The sequence below is a fragment of the Mustela nivalis genome, assembly GCF_964662115.1.
Source record: "Mustela nivalis genome assembly, chromosome: 13".
Taxonomy (NCBI): domain Eukaryota; kingdom Metazoa; phylum Chordata; class Mammalia; order Carnivora; family Mustelidae; genus Mustela; species Mustela nivalis.
This window is the reverse complement of record NC_139032.1, coordinates 57066959-57087519: the sequence shown is the minus strand read 5'-3', so window position 1 is coordinate 57087519 and position 20561 is coordinate 57066959. Positions and strand designations below refer to the sequence as shown.

Below are 20561 nucleotides of genomic sequence, written 5' to 3'. Positions count from 1 at the left end.
CACAAGTAGGCAGAGAGAGGGGCGCCTGGGTGGCTCAGTGGGTTAAAGCCTCTGTCTTTGGCTCAGGTCATGATCTCAGGGTCCTGGGATCAAACCCCACATCAGGCTCTCTGCTCAGCAGGGAGCCTGCTTTCCTTCCTCTCTCTGCCTGCCTCTCTGCCTACTTGCGATCTGTCAAATAAATAAATTTAAAAAACAAAAAACAAGAGAGAGAGGAAGGGAAGCAGGCTCCCCGCCTAGCAGACAGCCCAACGCAGGGCTCAATCCCAGGACCCTGAGATCATGACCTGAGCCAAAGGCAGAGGCTTTAACTCACTGAGCCACCCAGGCGCCCCACAGGGGTCATTTTTTAATGTGTGAAGATATCAAATCACTATGATGATATACACCTGAAACTAATACTGTATAGACATTGTATGTCAACTATACTTTAAAAAATGTTTACCTTAAACTAATCAAGACTTTGTTTTAAAGATTTTATTTATTATTTATTTGAAAGAGAGAGCATAAGCAGGGAGAGTGGCAAGCAGATGAACTTACTGTTCAATAAAAGCATCTTCTCAAGAGAGAAGAACTGAGGGGCACCTGGGTGGTTCAGTCGTTAAGCGTCTGCCTTTGGCACAGGTCATGATCCCGGGGTGCTGGAGTCGAGCCTTGCATCCAGCTCCCTGCTCAGCAGGAAGCCTGCTTCTCCCTCTGCCACTCCCCCTGCTTGTGTTCCCTCTCTCACTGTGTCTTGGTCAAATAAATAAATAAGATCTTTTTAAAAAAATTTTAAAAAGAACTGAAAATAAAAAATAATAAATGAATAAATAATTGGTAGTACAAAAGACTGAACAGTGAAAAGTCTCCCTCTCACAGATATCCCTACACCTCCAGAGTTAAGAGTTGTTACTAATTTCTTTTTATAAAGCTTCTATTTATTTATTTGAGAAAGAAAGCACGCACGATCAGAGGCAGAGGGATAAGCAGACTCCCTGATGAGCAAGCATCCTGATGTGGGACACCATTTCGGGACCCCGGGATCATGACCTGAGCTGAAGGCAGACACTTAACCAATTGAGCCACCCAGGCACCCTGATGTTACTAATTCCTTTCTTTTCTTTTCCTTTCCTTTCCTTTTTTCTTTCTTTCCTCTTTTTCCTTCCTTCCTTCCTTCCTTCCTTCCTTCCTTCCTTCCTTCCTTCCTTCCTTCCCTCCTTCCTTCCTTCCTTTTAGTTGGCTCCCTACCCTGAGTGGAGCCCAACATGAGGCTGGGGCTTGAACTCACAACCATAAGATCAAGATCAAGATCAAGAGCTGATGCTTAACCAACTGGGCCATCCAGGTGCCCCATTATGCAAACTTCTAGAAATATATATTGTTTTTGCACAAATGAAAGCCTATTCCATACAATGTACTATATATTTCTTTCTTTCCTTTGTGACTTCACATTATATCTTAGAGATCATTGCATACTAGGACGTTCTACTTTATTCTTTTCTTTTTTAAAAGATTTTATTTATTTATTTATTTGAAAGAGAGAGAGAGAGCGCGCGCATGAGCAGGGAAAGGAACAAGGAGAGGAGGAGAAGCAAACTCTCCTCTGAGCTAGGAGCCCAACAAAGAAGGACTCAGCCCCAGGACCCTAGGATCACGACCTGAGCTAAAAGCAAACACTTGACCAACTAGGCCACCCGTGTGCCCTACCTTATTCTTTTCTAACAATTTCATACTATCCCATTTTATTCATGTATCAAAATTCTATCTATTCATTAATTCAATAAGTATCTTTTTGTTATCTATGCACCATGTACTAGTGAAAGAGTAGAAACTCATGCAAGTACATGGAGAAGGGGACATTTAGGGAACAATAAGTACAAAGGTCTAAGACAAGAAAATGCTTAACATGTTCAAGGAGCAGCAAAGCCAGTGTTGGTAAAAAACAGTGAGGGAGGATGAAAGTAGAAGGGAGTAAAATGGAAGAGGTGGCCAAGAGTCAGATCATACAGTCTTGCAATGTCCTAAAAAGACTTTGATGTTATTTTAGAAGTGGGGAAAATCATGGAGGGTTAGAGCTAGTGTGTACCATGCTCTGACTTATATTTATGATTTTTTAAAATTTTTTTCTAAGATTTTATTTATTTACTTGACAGAAAGAGACACAGCTAGAGAGAGAACACAAGCAAGGGGAGTGTGAGAGGGAGAAGCAGGCTCCCTCTGGGATCATGACCTGAGCCGAAGACAGATGTTTAACAGCTGAGCCAACCAGGCGCCCCAAGATTTTTTTTTTTAAGATTTTTATTTATTTATTTGACAGACAGAGATCACACGCAGGCAGAGAGGCAGGCAGGGAGAGAGGAAGGGAAGCAGGCTCCTCACCGAACATAGAGCCAGATGCGGGGCTGGATCCCAGGACCCCGAGACCACGACCCGAGCCAAAGGCAGAGACCTCAACCCACTGAGCCACCCAGGCGCCCCAAGATTTTTATTTTTAAGTAATCTTTATACCCAGTGTGGGGCTCAAACTTACAATCCGAAGATCTAGAATTCCATGTTCTACTGACCAAGCCAGTCAGGCATCTCTGGTTTATATATATATATATATATATATATTTTTTTTTTTTTTTCCTGGTTTATATTTTAAAGGGATCCCACTGGTGGGGCGCCTGGATGGCTCAGTGGGTTAAAGCCTCTGCCTTCAGCTCAGGTCATGATCCCAGGATCCTGAGCCAGGCATCTGGCTCTCTGCTCAGCGGGGAACCTGCTTCCCCTTCCTCTCTCTGCCTGCCTATCTGCTTACTTGTGTCTGTCAAATAAATAAATAAAATTAAAAAAAAAAAAAAAAGGATCTCGGGGCGCCTGGGTGGCTCAGTGGGTTAAGCCACTGCCTTCGGCTCAGGTCATGATCTCAGGGTCCTGGGATCGAGTTCCGCATCGGGCTCTCTGCTCAGAGGGAGCCTGCTTCCCTCTCTCTCTCTCTGCCTGCCTCTCTGTCTACTTGTGATTTCTCTCTGTCAAATGGATAAATAAAATCTTTAAAAAAAAAAAAAAAGGATCTCACTGGATCCTGGGTGGTGAATGGATCATAAAAGGGCAAGAATGAAAACATGGAGAACAGTTAAGAAATGATTATAGTATGTACTCTAGGCTAGATATGACAATAGCTTACACTAGTGAAGTAGTAAAGAGTTGAAAGGTAATCACATTCTACATGTTTTATCCTTTTTTTTAAAGATCCTATTTATTTATTTGTCAGTGAGAGAGAGAGAGAGAGAGAGTGAGCACACAAGCAGGGAGAGTGGCAAGGCAGAGGGAGAAGCAGACTCCCTACTGAGCAAGGAGCCTGATGCAGGACTTGATCCCAGGACTCTATGATCAAGACCTGAGCTGAAGGCAGCCGCTTAACCAACTGAGCCACCCAGGTGTCCCAGATTCCACATGTGTTAAATGTAGAACTGGTAAGATTTGCTGATAGATTGGGAATTTCACCTGAATCGACAATATAGACTGATGCCAGTCTAAGTACAATAAAAAGTCCACTGTTTAGGTTGTCCTGAAGCAGAATACTCCATATGTGTTGGCAATATGAGAGTATGGGGATTGCTAGGAGTAGGTAAACAAATAAGAAAGAACTAGCATTTCTCTAACATTTGTGCAGCAGTGTTCTGAGGTTGCAAATAACAGAAACTTATTCTATCTAATGTGATACAGAAAAAGGAAGTTACTAGAGCGCCTAGGCAGCTTAATCAGTTAAGCATCTGACTTTAGCTCAGGTCATGATCCCTGGGTCCTGCGATCAAGCCCAGCATTGGGCTCCCAGCTCAGAGAGGAGTCTGCTACTCCCTCTCTCTCTGTCCCTCCCTACTGCTTGTTCTCTCTAGCTCTCTCAAATAAATAGTCTTAAACCAAAAAAGAAAGAAAGAAAAGGAAAGGAAGTTCTTGGAAAGACATGCAGGTGCCAGCAGTCTTGAAAGAACAGCTGAACTACCAGGCCTTAGAAAAGACAAGAACCAGATGGCTCCAGGAATCTAGAAGGCAAAAACTATTGGCTTGTCTCTTCAGGGTGACACCTGGCATGAATCAGCTCCAACCCATGTCCATCTCTGATTCACCCTTCAAAGGACGCAAATTATAGAAATTAAGGATCTGGCTAGCCTCAATCAGGTCAGCTGCCCACTCAGCCAGAGCAGAAAGGCATCTTTTTAAAAAAAAAATTATTTATTTATTTATTTATTTTATTTATTTATTGTTTATTTATATTATATATAATATATATTATTTGTATTATATATAAATAATAATATGTATTATTTATATTATATATTTTATTTATTTGACAGACGGAGATCACAAGTAGGCAGAGAAGTAGGCAGAGAGAGGAGGATACAGGCTCTGAGCCGAGAGCCTGATATGGGGCTCGATCTCAGGACCCTGGGATCACAACCCAAGCGGAGGACAAGGCTTTAACCTACTGAGCCACCCAGGCGCCCCGCAGAAAGGCATCTTAACTGACAGATCTACCCTTAGAGTATGCAACAGGAGAAAGGTAGTACCCCCAAGGAAAAATCGAAATATGCTACTAGGAAAAGGGAAATCAGGTATTAGTATAGGCAAAAACAATAGATAGCACCATAGCTTAGCATGTGTTTGGCATACACATACTTCATCTCATTTATTCATCGCAATAACCCTACGTGATAGATATTAACATCTCTTGGAAAGGGTCAAGGAGGGGGGCGCCTGGGTGGCCCAGTGGGATAAACCTCTGCCTTCGGCTCACGTCATGATCTCAGTGTCCTGGGGGGCCTTCTTCCCTTCTCTCTCTCTCTCTGCCTGCCTCTCTGCCTACTTGTGATCTCTGTCAAAGTAAATAAATAAAATCTTAAAAAAAAAAAAAAGAAGAAGCAGGGGCGCCTGGGTGGCTCAGTGGGTTAAGCCGCTGCCTTCGGCTCAGGTCATGATCTCAGGGTCCTGGGATCGAGTCCCGCATCGGGCTCTCTGCTCGGCAGGGAGCCTGCTTCCCTCTCTCTCTCTGCCTGACTCTCTGCCTACTTGTGATCTCTGTCCAATAAATAAATAAAATCTTTAAAAAAAAAAAAAAGAAGCAGCAGCAGCAAGGGTCAAGGAGGTTACGTAATTTATTCAAGATCATGAAGGAGCTAGGCAGTATAACTAGCATTTGAACTAAGGTCAAAACCCTATCTTTAAAACCTATGCTCTTTCTGTTACACGATGCTATTCTACTGGGCAGAAGATTAAATTTTCACTATTCCTCAGTTTTCCCATCACTGGAAGAAGTAATTACTTTCTCTGAGTCTCCCAAGTAGCTTGACTGTTCAAGTTAACAGGTTTGCAGAGTAGCCAGGGCTCCCTTGGCAGTGAGTGGCTATTCCCTTTATTCCTTTTGTTATTGATTAGAAGAGAAGTAGAAAAAAATAGTTTAATGAAATACATAATATTGGGCGCCTGGGTGGCTCAGTGGGTTGGGCCGCTGCCTTCGGCTCAGGTCATGATCTCAGGGTCCTGGGATCGAGTCCCGCATCGGGCTCTCTGCTCAGCAGGGAGCCTGCTTCCCTCTCTCTCTCTCTGCCTGCCTCTCCGACTACTTGTGATTTCTCTCCGTCAAATAAATAAATAAAAATCTTTTAAAAAATAAAAAAATAAAAATAAGAAATACATAATATTAGCCATTTTTCAAATGCTTAGTATGTTCTGAACATAGTGCCTTATATCCATTTTTGCATTTAATTCTCCTAATAGTCCCATGAGATAGATAATATCATTAACCCAAATTTATAGTGAAGAATACAGGTTTAGAGAATGGGAGTTATTTCCCAGTATCACTGGCTTTCAAACCCAAGTTTCTCTGACTCCAAAATTGGCACTCTCAACCATTCCATTGCACGGCGCTCTCCTGCCCTGGTTGGACCGGGGCCAGAGGACGTTCACTTTACTGGTCATTCTTGGCCAGAGGAGGGGTTCTCAGTTTCCTCTCGGACACAATAAGAGAGTCAGATTTGCTTATCTTTGAGGGCCCCCCTAACTCTGATTTCTGCTTCCACAGACAAGGCAAAGAGCTATTATCTGTGTTATCCAAATTGTTTCCTAAAAATATTACCTAAAATTTGTGCTTCAAGTACTTCAGACATCAATTCCTCAGAGGGTAGAGGTCCTTGCTACTGTACCTCCAGGCCCCAGAAAAAGCCCAGCCATCAGGTGATTCACTGTGACTCTTCTGATGGTAACTCAGGCTGGAAGATTTACCAGAAAAAGGAGGAGCATTTCTAACTAGTGAGAGTGATTATAAAAAAACAAAAACAAAACAAAACAAAAAAACAAACCTGTGAGCTCACACTGATTTCCTGGGGGCATTACACTCAGAAACACAATGAAATTCTCCTAAAACACAGGCAGAGGGAAAAGCAAAGTCCCACTTCATGGACTTTGTGCCCTAACCAGGCAGGAGTTCTGAACCAAGGGGTGTGGCTTATTCCAGTAAAGAAGGAGGTTCTTGGGGGCACCTGGCTGGTTAAGTCTGTAGAGCATGAGACGGTTGATCTTGGGCTTCTGAGTTAAAGTTCTATGTTGGGCCTAGAAATTCTTTTTTAGAAAGTGTGGGGGGCACTCTCTGGAAGACTGAGGATGGAGAGGTGGAGGGCAGATCAGCCTTAGAAATGGCTGGGTAGAGTAAACAGTGCTATATAAAAGTGAAGTGGGTTAGAAAAGCAGACCACCTTTTGAAATAAGCAACTTTCTTCCTTTTCTATTTCCTCTTGCCCTCATTTTTAGCTCTATTTTCTTTTTCCCCCATATTCTTTGGAGACTAGGGAGAAGTAGGGGAAATTGAGGGGAAATTGCTCAAAGGCAAAAAAGAAAAAAAGATGCAAGAACTTAAACCAACTTTCTCCTCATTCTAGATGATAAATAGTAATCAGAAAGTTTTTGCTTATGATTTTTCACTATAGAGAATAAATTTCCACCAGACCAATATACTATCTTTACTAGAATTCTGCTATAATGTCACTAACCTGTATTTAACTGTAGAAAAGATATTCCCATCCTCACCCTGATGACTCAGCTTTGAAGTTAAGTCAGGTCTGCAAAAGGGAGATAAAGCTGCAAGTCTCCATAGGGTGTGTTGGGGGGGGTCACTTTTTCACTCACATGCAGCTCTTGGATATTGGTTAGTGGCCAAGAGTGAGCTGATGTCAAATGGTTCTCTGATGTTTGCCAGTCACCAGGGTATCAGGAGCACAGCTGGATGGGGAGGATTTCAGCCTAGAGCTCCATCTCCCAGCCCTCTGAAAAGAGTGATCCCATAGCCAGATGGTAGGGATGGGAGTGAGGAAGGCTGGAGAAAGGGAGGATTTGTCAGATTAGCACGTGGTTCCTTCACTAGAGCAGGGGTTCATGCATCAAGGCAGGGCACAGATGGTCTTCCAAGTAATTAGTGAAATTAAATCCCCAGTATTTTTAATCCTTTAAAAAAAAACAAAGGAAGGGAAGATGTGAAAAGCCCTTTGAATCTTTGCTTAGCTAAGATGCTACATCTTGACATTCCTTTCCAGAAGCACTAGGGGTTCTCATCTTCCTTTTTTTTTTTTTTTTTTAAGATTTTACTTATATATTTCAGATAGAGAGAGCAAGAGAACACATGTGGTGGGGGGGCAACGAGGCAAAGGGAGAGAGAGAAGCAGATTCTTGGCTGAATAGGGAGCCCAGGACTCTGAGATCATGACCTCAGCTGAAGGCAGGTGCTTCACCGACTGAGCCACCCAGACGTCCCCTCATCTTCCTTTTTTACAATTTCCTGAATCATTGTTGTTTTATTTTTGTTTTGCTTTGCTTTGTTTTTTAAGTAAACTCTATGCCCAGCCTGGGGTTCAAACTGGCCACCCCAAGATCAGGAGTCACATGCTCTACCAATTAAGCCAGCCAGGTACCCTTCCTGAGTCATTTCATCCCTTGCTCTTCTTCTGGGCCCCCACTCTCTCCCATCTGGCTCATATATTAAGGAGAATTGGCTGAAATCTGATCTCTTGGCTGTAGCCAGAAATTTCTCTCTTACGGGTTCTTGCTGATTATTTCAGCTGAATTCCCATTAACGGTAGAAAAACTCCATTGTCTACATACTCAGTAATGTTACGACCTGACCTAGGAGTCTGGACTGGTGATTACCACTTGATTTTGACCCCACCTTTAACTAGTTGGAATGGACAACTACCCCGACCCTTAACTAGTTGTCACTAGAGGTGATTACAAACTCATGGTGACAAGTGTGCAGGTTCTGGTTTGAGAAGTACCCTTTGACTCTGGCCAAGGAGAGGGGACTTTACAAAGGACAGGAGTAGGGTTCATGGGTGGCTCCGTTGATTAAGCCCCTACCTTCAGCTCAGGTCATGATCCCAGGCAGGATCCTGGGATGGAGTCCTGTATCAGATTCCTTGCTTAGCAGGGAGCCTGCTTCTCCCTCTGTCTGCCACTCCCTCTGCTTGTGCTCTCTTTCTCTCTCAAATAAATAAAATCTTTGAAACAAAACAGAAACAAACAAACAAAAAGGGACAGGAGAGGTAAATGATCTTAGCTGAGCTACCTGTGTGTAGAATGAACTTCCCAGAGTGTGATGGGTCTTCGTATTTTATGAGGTTTTTTTTGTTTTTTTAATTTTTTAAAATTTATTTATTTTACAGAGATCACAAGTAGGTAGAGAGGCAGGCAGAGAGAGAGAGAGAGAGAGAGGAGGAAACAGGCTCCCCCCTTGAGCAGAGAGCCCGATGCGGGGCTCGATCCCAGGACCCCGAGATCATGACCTGAGCCAAAGACAGAGGCTTTAACCCACTGAGCCACCCAGGCACCCCTTTGTTTTTGTTTTTAAAGCAATCTCTACATCCATCGTGGGGTTTGAACTAACAACCCCAAAATCAAGAGTCACATTCTCTTCTGACTGAGCCAGCCACGTGCCCCTAGGCCTTTGTGAGTATTGATCGCATCACTACAGAGGGTGTATGATGCCCTAACAGTGTGATATGAGGGAAAATTGGATGGCAATTGATAAGGTTTCAGTCCTGCCTCTGCCAGTCACCCACTATGTGTTTTATGCAAGTTGCCTCACTTCTTTGAACCTCAAATCCCTCCTCTTTAGAATAGGGATAATAGTGTTCAGAGATTTTGAAAGGCTCAAGTAGAAGTGCTGTGATATTTTGAAAAGCATAGGGGCACCTGGGTGGCTCAGTCGTTGGGTGTCTGCCTTTGGCTCTGGTGGTGATCCCAGGGTCCTGGGATCAAGCCCCACATCAGGCTCCCTGCTGCTCCAGAAGCCTGCTTCTCCCGCTCCCACTCCTCCTGCTTGTGTTCCCTCTCTCACTGTCTCTCTCTCTCTGTCAAGTAAATAAGTAAAAAAAAAAAAAAAATCTTAATAAAAAAGCATAAAAGATTACAAAATAGAATAGAATATGACTTTACCTGTCTTCTCCCCAGTCACTCTTTTATATTTTAAATATATGAATGAGTCCCTCACCCAGATGCTTACTCCCAACAGGAGAAAGTTGAACTGGATTATGCAATGATTTCAGAAGGCACCAGGCATGAACTGAAAGGGACTTGAAGAGATGTAGATCATTGGGCCATGATTTAACAGGTTCACTGGGGGCATGTGTTCACTCATTCACACAACAAGTAAGGCAAAAGTAGAGGTCTTCTTTTCTGTTGCTACAACAGCTTGCAAAGGCCTCTGGCCAATTGCTCTATCTAACTACCATGCTGAGCAATCAGCTTCTCTTACCCAAGCAATCAGTGCCTGGGTAAGAGAAATGCAGTTGTTGGTCTGCTCTTTCTGAAGGCTTTGGGGATGTTGATTTAGGAGATTTTTTTTTTTTTTAAAGATTTTATTTATTTATTTGACAGATCACAAGTAGGCAGAGAGGCAGGCAGAGAGAGAGAGGAGGAAGCAGGCTCCCCACTGAGCAGAGAGCCCGATGCGGGGCTCGATCCCAGGACCCTGGGATCATGACCTGAGCTGAAGGCAGAGGCTTTAACCCACTGAGCCACCCAGGTGCCCCGATTTAGGAGATTTTTAAAACCATCTCCAGGTGACTGGAAACATCATTAACAGGTTAAAATGTAGCAAGTAGCTGGGTTGTTTTTTTTTTTTTTTTCAAACTAGCAAATATTAAGACAGTAACAATAGTCACTATTGGCTAGGATGTGAGAAAATGGGCACTCTCACAAAGTATAAATTAGTAGAATCTTTGGAGGATGATGTAGTCATATCCATTCCACTCCACCCCAAATTTCACAGCAGAATCAGGGTATAGAAAAGAAGAAGGATATCCGTAGATGCTGAAACCCCATTTTATTATAATTCTGAACATGTTTAAAGCATTTTACAATTTATATATGTGACCATGCATGAGCTGCATATAGTTCAACAACACGTACATAATCATATATCCATTTAACAGATAAAGAAACCACCAAGGTTCAGATTTACCACCCCTATTTGTTCAGAGGCTCATTGTTAACAAGTGGTGGAGGTAGGATTATGAACCCTAAATTCCAGGTGATACTTTTTTCCCAAACAAAATGTTCAGGGCATAGAGAAAGGAGTTTTTTGCCTGAACGGACTCACAATACTTTCTGGAATAAGATAGAGCATAAGTAAATTAAAAAAAAAAAAAAGTTACATTTAGGGGGCGCCTGGGTGACACAGTCAGTTAAGCATCTGCCTTTAGCTCTGATCCTGGAGTCCTGGGATTGAACCCCATGTTGGGCTCCCTGCTCAGTGGGGAGTCTGCTTCTCCTTCTCCCTCTGCCCCTCCCCCGGTTTGAGCTCTCTGTCTCTGTATTTCTCTTTCTCTCTCTGTCTGATAAATAAATAAAATCTTTTAAAAAAAGAAAAAGAAACATTTGGATACGCATAGTATATGTGTCACTTAGGTCACTTAGGGAGTTGAGAAATGGTTTTGATGTCCCCCATGGATTATCAAAACATGTTTGGTTGCAAGTAACAGAAAGTGACTGAAACTGCAGGAGGTTTCCAGACAGATTCATCAGGGCTGGTTTCTATCTCTTTTTTTTTTTTTTTTTTAAGATTTTATTTATTTATTCGACAGAGAGAGATCACAAGTAGGCAGAGAGGCAGGCAGAGAGAGAGGAGGAAGGAGGCTCCCCACCGAGCAGAGAGCCTGATGCAGGACTTGATCCCAGGACCCTGAGATCATGACCTGACCGAAGGCAGCGGCTTAACCCACTGAGCCATCCAGGTGCCCTCTATCTCTTGATTGTTTTCCTCAGTGTTGACTGTATTCTTAGGCTTCCCCCTGGGATGGCAAGCTGATTCCAGCAGCTCCAGCCTTGTTTTCTTCTAGTATAGTAACTCCTGCATTATGAAGCCTTGTCCCTAATACTTCCAGAACAAGATTATGTATCCCACCCTAGAGTCAAATGGCTGGGTCAACTCTAGGCCAAACCATGTGAACTAAAATTGAGAGTAAAATCAGGATTCTGGTATCAAAAGCACAGATACTGTGAAGATCAAAATAATACAAGACCCTGTACGGTAATAAGGAGAAGTTAGAGGTTTTGGCAAAAATAAAGCAGAAGGTTTTTTTATTTTGTTTTGTTTGTTTGTTTGTTTGTTTAAAGATTTTATTCCTTTATTTGACAGGGAGAGATCACAAGTAGGCAGAGAGGCAGGCAGAGAGAGATGTGGAAGCAGGCTCCCAGAGAGCCTGACTCAGGGCTTGATCCCAGGACCCTGGAATCATGACCTGAGCTGAAGGCAGAGACTTTAACCCACTGACCCACCTAGGTGCCCCAAGAAAGCAGAAGTTTTGATGGAAAAAGAGAACATAAGGTATCTGTAATTCCCACATTGAAGACTTCCTCAAATGCCCTTTTACAAAAAGAGAGAAAGCTTCCCAGAAAGAAAACAGCTCCTTTATTCCCTACGAATCCAACTGTACAAGGAAGGCAATCTCCTCTGCTCTCTGTGACAAGGGAGATGTGCCTGTCCACTGCCTGGCCAGATGCCTACTGCCTTGCTGTGCTGTGGGGAGAGCTTCTGAGGGAGGAAATGGTTTCCATCCATAGGGCTATTTTACTGGAAGGTGGAATTAGCAGGAAAAACACAGAAGATATGAGTCCATTGATATGTCTAGAGCTAAAAATATGGAACCAGTGGGATATAAAAGAGCAAAGATGTGTGTGTGTGCGTCTATGTGTGTGTATGTGTGAATACATTTATATATAACGACAGGAAAAGGAGTATGGATTAAAAGAAAGGAAGGGAAGGGGGACCCTGGGTGGCTTAGTTGTTAATTATCTGCCTTCGGTTCAGGTCATAACCCCAGGGTCCCGAGATTGAACCCCATAGCAGGCTCCCCACTCAATGGAGAATCTGGTTCTCCCTCTCCCTTGGCCCATCCCCCACCTTGTGCTGTTTCTCACTCTGCCTCACTCTCTCACATTAAAAAAACACAGCAATTTATAAGTATTATAATAATACACAAAAAGCAAAATTTCAGGAAACAATGAGGCCATTTTTTCACCCTGTACAGAGGAATTTTTGCCTAACAGTAAAGATTTTCTTAAGAGTTAAAAGATGTGAGGTACCTAGGTGGCTCAGTGGGTTAAAGCCTCTGCCTTCAGCTCAGGTCATGATCCCAGGGTCTTGGGATCGAGTCCCACATCAGGCTCTCTGCTCAGAGGGGAGTCTGCTTCTTCCTCTTCCCCCTCGTTCCACTTGTTCTCTCTCTCAAATAAATAAATAAAACCTTTTTTTTAAAAAAGGTGCAAAAAATTGCAATGATTAATAAGTAATTTTTTAAAGATTTTATTTATTTATTTGACAGAGAGAAATTACAAGTACACTGAGAGGCAGGCAGAGAGAGAGAGAGAAGGAAGCAGGCTCCCTGCTGAGCAGAGAGCCCGACTGGGACTCGATCCCAGGACCCTGAGATCATGACCTGAGCCGAAGGCAGCGGCTTAACCCACTGAGCCACCCAGGCGCCCCTTAATAAGTAATTTTAACTTTAAAAATTTCTCTTCAAAAGGCAGCAGCTGACCCAGAGAAAATACAAACCAAAAACAAGGAAAAATTTTTTTCAACTGTACATGTGACAAGAATAAGTGTTTATATTAAAAAATACTATGGGTGGGGGTACCTGGGTGGCTCAGTGGGTGAAAGCCTCTGCCTTCAGCTCAGGTCATGATCCCAGGGTCCTGGGGTCGAGCCTGGCATCGGGCTCTCTGCTCAGCGGGGAACCTGCTTCTCCCTCTCTCTCTCTCTGCCTGCTTCTCTGCTTAGTTGGAATCTTTGTCTGCCAAATAAATAAATAAATTGTTAAAAAAATATACTATGGGTGGGCACCTGGGTGGCTCAGTGGTTGAGAGTCTGACTCTTGATTTCTGCTCAGGTTATAATCTTTGGGTGGAGGGGTTGAGCCCCAGGTTGGGCTCTGGGCTCAGCCAGGAGTCTGCTTCTCCTTCTTCCTTTGCCCCTCCCCCCACGCATGTGGGCATTCTCTCTCTTTCAAATAAATAAATAAAATCTAAAAAAAAAGAAGGAAGGTAAGGAAAAAAGAGAAAGAGACTTTGGCTTCCTAAGTAGGTTTCATATTCTCATGGCCTTTCTTCTCTTCTTCCTGCTTCTCTTAACATACTGACTAGGTAGAGAAAAAAACATCAGTGGCTTAATCAAGGTGAAAGTTTCTTCCTCTCCTAGGTAAAAGTCTGAGTTGGTAGACCATGAAGACTGGTCAGATCAAGGGCTCTGCTACCCAAGGTCCTCCTGGGACTCAATTCTGTCCATCCTGTTACTTCACTGTGGTGTTATCATCCTCATCCACAAGGTCAAAGTTGACTCACCATTACATCATCCCATGGAGAGGAAGAGAAGGCTAACCAGCTTCCTGTTAAATGTGTGACCTGAGAGTTGCCAAGGTCATTTCAGCTGACTTCCCTTTTGGCCAAAAGATAGTCATATTGTTCAACTCAGCTGCAAAAGAAGTTTAAAGCATAGAATAGTTGACTGCCAAGCACCTAGCTAAGCTTAAGAGGAATCTATTACCAGCTGGAAGCTGGGCATATTAGGGACCAATTAGCAGTCACTGTCCTTCACCCTTCTAATCAATGCCAGTTTCTATCCATCGTTCTCCCTTAAAACTCTCTACATCCTTCAAGAATTAGTTTATGTAACCTTTTTTTCTTCTTTTCTTCTTTCCTTTTTTTTTCTTTTTTAGACAGAGAGCTCATGGGAACAGAGGGGAGGGGCAGAGAGAGAGAGAGAGAGAGAGAGAATCTCAAGCAAACTCCCTGCTGCGCAGGAGCCACCATGGGCTCTATCTCACAACCTGGAGATCATGACCTGATCCAAAATCAAGAGCCAAACACTTAAGCAGCTGAGCCACCCAGGTGCCCCAGGATGACCTCTTTTAAGAAGCCATTCGAGATCCTCTTGCTCCACTGAGCTCCCATAAGTCTTTAGACTATATTCAACAGTTCAACAGTTTCTCCTACTCTTCTTGTTCCTTGAGGGCAACAATGAGATCCGAGTCAGATCTCTGACATCGACCACACCTATCACACAATAGGGCCGAAGAAATGATTACTAAATCAGTGAAACTTCTTCTCTTTTATGGACCTTTTGAGAGTAAGTTGGAAATATAATTAGAATGTTGAAAAAATTATGGACACCTGGGTGGCTAAGTTGGTTAAATGTCTGCCTTTGGCTCAAATCAGGATCCCAGAGTCCTGGGATCCAGTCCCACACTGGACTTCCTGCTCAGCAGGGATTCTGCTTCTCCCTCTGCCTACTACTCCCCCTGCTTGTGCTCTCTGTCAAATAAATATACAATCTTTTTTTAAAAGATTTTGTATATTTATTTGACAGAGAGAGACACAGCGAGAGAGAGAACACAAGCAGGGGGAGTGTGAGAGGGAGAAGCAGGCTTCTAACCAAGCAGGGAGCCGGATGTGGGGCTTGATCCCAGGAACCCGGGATCAAGACCAGAGCCAAAGGTAGATGCTTAATGACTGAGCCACCCAGACACCCCATAAATAAAATCTTAAAAAAAAAAAAAAAAAACACTGCTGTATTTAAGATTTATAGGAATGACATGACCAGAGTCTTGTCTGTACACAAAGATCAACTGACCAAGGACAAAGAAGTTAATGACCTTCCTATGTTTACAGATGTCAATCACCTTTTGATTTCAACCTCCCATACCCACTTCTCCCTTTTGCTAATGTAAAAGAAGAAAAGAAGAGTGAATTTCATGCTGAGGGGATACAATTCCCTGAGACAATAGTCCATCATCTCCCTGGTTTGCTGGCTTTCTGAGTAAAGTTGGCTTTCCTTGCTGCAATATCTTGCTTCTTCTCAACTTGGCCTTTCTTGTAGTGAGCAGAACAAGCTTGGACTCAGTACCAACAACTGTACTTTTCCATTTTAGGAAATCCTTTTTGGAATTTTTAATTGACTCATTTATTTTTTTAAACTTTCCACTAAGAAAATTGAGGGGAGCACCTGGGTGTCTCAGTGGGTTAATGACTCTGCTTTTGGCTCAGGTCATGATCTCAGGGTCCTGGGATAGAGCCCTGCATTGGGCTCTCTGCTCATCAGGGAGCTTGCTTTCCCCCCACCCCTCTCTGTCTGCCTCTCTGCCTACTTGTGATCTCTCTCTGTCAAATAAATAATTTTTTAAAATTTTTTGTTTTTTAGTTTTCTCTATACCCATTGTGGGACTTGAACTCATGACTCCAAGATCAAGAGTCACATGCTCTTCTGGGTTAACCAGGCACCCCTAAAGTTTCCTTTTCCCCTTTTTTTTTTTTTTAAGATTTTATTTATTTGATAGAAAGAGACACAGGGAGAGAAGGAACATAGCAGGAGGAGTGCGAGAGGGAAAAGCAGGCTTCCTGCTGAGCAGGGAGAGGGGTAGTGGGGGGCGAGGGGGGTGCTTGGTGCAGGGTGTGGGGCTCAGTGCAGGATGCAGGGCTCCATCCCAGAACCCTGAGATCATGACCTGAGCTGAAGGCAGAGGCTTAACTGACTAAGCCACCCAGGCATCCCCTCTTCTTCTTTTTTTTTTTTTTTTTTTTGAGAGAAAGGGAGAGTGTGGGCAGGAAGGGCAGAGACAAGGCAAGAGAGAATCTTAAGCTCAACACCCAGTCCTGAGCCTCATGAGGGGCTCAATCTCACAACCCTAAGATCATAACCTGAGTCAAAATTAGAAGTCTGATACTTAACCAACTGAGCCACCTAGGCACCCCTAAACTTTCCATTTTTATTTTATTTTTTTTAAGATTTCTATTTTTAGTGATTTCTACACCCAATGTGGAGATAGAACCTACAACTCCAAGATCAAGATTCATACACTCTACTAACTGAGAAGCAGGCAGATGATCCAAACTTTCCATTTTTAAATGATCTTAGATGTATACAAGTTACAAGAAATTATTGGGTTGAGCGTGTGACTCTTGGTTTCAGCTTGGGTCATGATCTCAGGGTTCTAGCCCCACATAGGGCTCTGCACCCAGCAAGGAGTTTGCCTCAGAATTCTCTGTCCCTCTGGACCTCCCCTCACTTGCACACTCCCTCTCTCTAAAATAAATAAATAAAGGGGCACCTGGGTGGCTCAGTGTGTTAAAACCTCTGCCTTAGGCTCAAGTCATGATCCCAGGTTCCTGGGATCAAGCCCCACATCCTGCTTCCCTTCCTCTCTCTCTCTGCCTGCCTCTCTGCCTACTTGTGATCTCTGTCAAATAAATAAATAAAAACTTACTTACTTACTTACTTAATTAATTAATTTTTAAAAAAGATTTATTTATTTATTTATTTGACAGAGAGAGATCACAAGTAGGCAGAGAGGCAGGAAGAGAGGCAGGCAGAGAGAGAGGAGGAAGCAGGCTCCCTGCCGAGCAGAGAGCCCGATGTGGGACTCGATCCAGGACCCTGAGATCATGACCTGAGCTGAAGGCAGCGGCTTAACCCACTGAGCCACCCAGGCGCCCCTAATTAATTAATTTTTTTTAAAAAGGCAGAAGGCCAAAACCAGGAAACTGGAAATTTATAAAATTTATATCAGTTCCTGAAGGACTGGAAATTGTCTGTACTTATCACAAAATCCGGGCACCTGGGTGGCTCAGTCGTTAAACATCTGCGTTTGGCTCAGGTCATGATCTCAGGGTCCTGGGACTGAGGCCTACATCAGGCTCCCTACTCAGCAGGAAGCTTGCTTCTCCCTCGGCCCCTCCCCCTGTTTGTGTTCCCTCTTTATGTCTTTCTCTATCAAATAATTAAATAAAATCTTAAAAAAAAAACCAAACCCACAAAGTCCAACAGTGTGCACCAAATTATACATACAATATAGAAATAGAATTTTTACTCTCAAAGTAGCTGATGCTCTAGATAAAATATTTCAGGTTCTGAAAAAAGAAAAAAATATGAAAGTATTGGGAAAATGCTAAAATAAAGACCACTTGCAACTTCAACTAGACCCAGATATTTAATGTGGCAGAATTGAAAATAAACTAGAGCAGAAATCCTGGGTTCCAGTCCTCAACTTATCCACTGTCTGACTGCATGACTTGACTTTTTTGGCTTCAGTTTTCTGTAAGAGTATGACTTTAACGAGATATGCTTTCTCTCTAATATCTTCCATCTTTAGTAATCTATGCCCCAGGATATGAAAAATATTATTATACACAGGCCTTGGAGACCTCTAACATCTTTACATTACCAGAGAGCAGTTACTGAGTGCTTACCATCTGTCCCTGTTCATGTTCCCATGTCCTCCAGGTCTCATCTTGCTGTTTTCATTATGGTTTGTATGAATTAAAATCCCAAATCCTTTTTCCTAACAGAAACGCTTTCCTCCCAAGCCCTTTGCTAGCAAGGATAGTTAATTAGCTCCAACACATTAAGGGTAGAGTCATACAAGGAATTGTAGCAACATCTGCTTTGTTTGTTCCAAGGAATCTGTGCAAATAAACAGGAGGAATTACTATTACTGAGCATGTAGAACATAATTATATTTGTCCAAATATTTTAGACTATTTTCTTGTTATTTATTCTTCCTGGCAAGACCAAGTCAAAGAGAATATAAAAGGTAAGCAGGTGCTGGGTCCCCAGACCATTGATGGGCCTCCTTCTGCACATCACATTGTGAGGAAAAGGCTGCAAGGACTGACTTAGAGGGGTGGGAGTAAAGACGATTAGAACTGTCAAGGTTTTTATTTAAAGCTATAAAATAGGGGTGCCTGGATGGCTCTGTCATTAGGCATCTGCCTTCAGCTCAGGTCATGACCCCAGGGTCCTGGGATGGAGCCTCACATCAAGCCCCACATTGGGCTCCCTGCCAGTGGGAGGCTTGTTTCTCCCTCTCCTGCTACCCCTGCTTGTGTTCCCTCTCTCGCTGTCTCTCTGTGTCAAATAAATAAATATTTTTTTTAAAAAGCCATAAAATACTAAGCTTGAAATCATCTTTATTTTATTTTTTAAAAGATTTTATTTATTTGACAGAGATAGAGCTAGAGAGGGAACATAAGCAGAGGGAGTGGGAAAGGGAGAAGCAGGCATCCCATTGACCAGGGAGCCCAGCCCCATGCAGGGCTCCATCCCACAACCCTGGGATCATGACCTGAACCAAAGGCAGGCACTTTACAACTGAACCACCCAGGCGCCCCCGAAATCATCTTTAAAAAGAACAATATAGGGGTGCCTGGGTGACTCAGTGGGTTAAAGCCTCTGCCTTCGGCTCAGGTCATGATCTCAGAGTCCTGGGATTGAGCCCACATCGGACTCTCTGCTCAGCAGGAAGCCTGCTTCCTCCTCTCTCTCTGCCTGCCTCTCTGCGTACTTGTAACCTCTGTCTGTCAAATAAATAAATAAAATCTTAAAAAAAAAATTTAAAAAGAATAATATGAGGGCACCTGAGTGGCTCAGTGGGTTAAAGCCTCTGCCTTCAGCTCAGGTCATGATTCCAGGATCCTGGGATAGAGCCCTCCATCGGGCTCTCTGCTCAGCAGGAGCCTGTTTCCCCCTCTCTGCCTGCCTCTCTGCTTACTTGTGATCTCTATCAAATAAATGAATAAAATCTTAAAAAAAAAAAAAGAACAATATGTAGGGTGCCTGGGTGGCTCAGTCAGTTAAGCATCTGCCTTTGGCTCTGGTTGTATATCCAAGGTCCTGGGATTGAGCCCCATGTTGCCTTGGGCTCCCAGCTCAATGGCAAGTCTGCTTATCTCTCCCTCTCAAATAAATAAATAAATCTTTTTAAAAAAAGATATTTAGGGGCGCCTGGGTGGCTCAGTGGGTTAAGCCGCTGCCTTCGGCTCAGGTCATGATCTCAGGGTCCTGGGATCGAGTCCCGCATCGGGCTCTCTGCTTAGCGGGGAGCCTGCTTCCTCCTCTCTCTCTCTCTCTCTCTCTGCCTGCCTCTCTGCCTACTTGTGATCTCTGTCTGTCAAATAAAATAAATAAAATCTTTAAAAAAAAAAAAAAGATATTTATTTGAGAGGGAGAGAAAGCACCAGCAGAGGGGAGAGTCATAAGGGGAGGGGGGATGCAGACTCCCCACTGAGCAGGGAAGCCTGATGTGGGGCTCCATCCCAGGACCCTGAGATCATAACATGAGTTGACAGCAGATGCTTAATGGACTGAGCTATCCAGGTGCCCCAATAAATAAAATATTAAAGAAAAAAATTTATTGCACACTAGATGCCTTCCTGTGTTCTCCTTCCCATTAGTAACCAGTTAGTAGAGTTAGTAATGACTACCTTGACTTTTTTTTTTAAGATTTTATTTGACAGAGAGAGAGAGCCCGCCTAAGTAGGGGGAGTAGCAGGCAAAGGGAGAGGGAGAAGCAGGCTCCCCTGCTTTGTGGGGAGTGGGGCTCGATCCCAGGACCCTGGAATCATGACCTGAGCTGAAAGCTGATACCTGACCTACTGAACCTCCCAGGTGCCCCTACTCTGATTTCTACTACTATAGTATTGGAATATAAGATACCTATTTGGTCTTTGTTTTGGTTCCTAGCACAAGAGTTCCTAAAACTCTTGTAATTTTCTAAGTGATAATGGTGAAAATGCACATCTTTTGTTATTTATAATAAGTCCTTTTCAACCAAACCTGAGGATGCCAAGATGAAGTGCACTAACCTTGAGGATAAGCCTGCAGCCTCTGACAGGGGCAGATACCAGGATCCAAGTGCCACTCATCATGAGCCTAGAGATTCTCAAAGGGATTCCAGGCTCTTGCCCAATGGGCTCCTGGGTCACCGAGGGCATTGTGAGGCAAGACAGAACTGGAACAATAGGCTCAAAAAGGAAGGTGAACCACTTCTGACCCATTCACTCTGTGCATGTCTCTGAAGGGATAGGCCTGACCAAGTAAGATGGGGTTGCCTTTCCCAAGGTGGCATTAGAGATTAGTGGCAGTGCCCACTTGGGATGGCAGAGGACCCTGTCTCAATCTGGTCTTTGTTTCGACTTGGAAAACAAATCCAAATCTTGTAGGCAGAACTTCAGATGGGTCAACAGAACTCCCTGGAGGTATGAGGCCTGAAGCAAGCAGCAGG

The 20561-nt window shown here is 43.4% G+C and overlaps 1 protein-coding gene across 1 annotated transcript in view; it reads left to right on the top strand.

The window, feature by feature from the left end:
* Nucleotides 1-20373: 20373 nt before the first annotated feature.
* The window catches only part of DCAF12 (DDB1 and CUL4 associated factor 12), a 29881-nt gene continuing 29693 nt past the window's right edge, over nt 20374-20561 (top strand). The window contains exon 1 of the mRNA XM_082694618.1: nt 20374-20535. Within this exon, the coding sequence (XP_082550744.1) occupies nt 20512-20535 (24 nt within the window). The 5' untranslated portion in view covers nt 20374-20511. The remainder of the gene's footprint in view (nt 20536-20561) is intronic.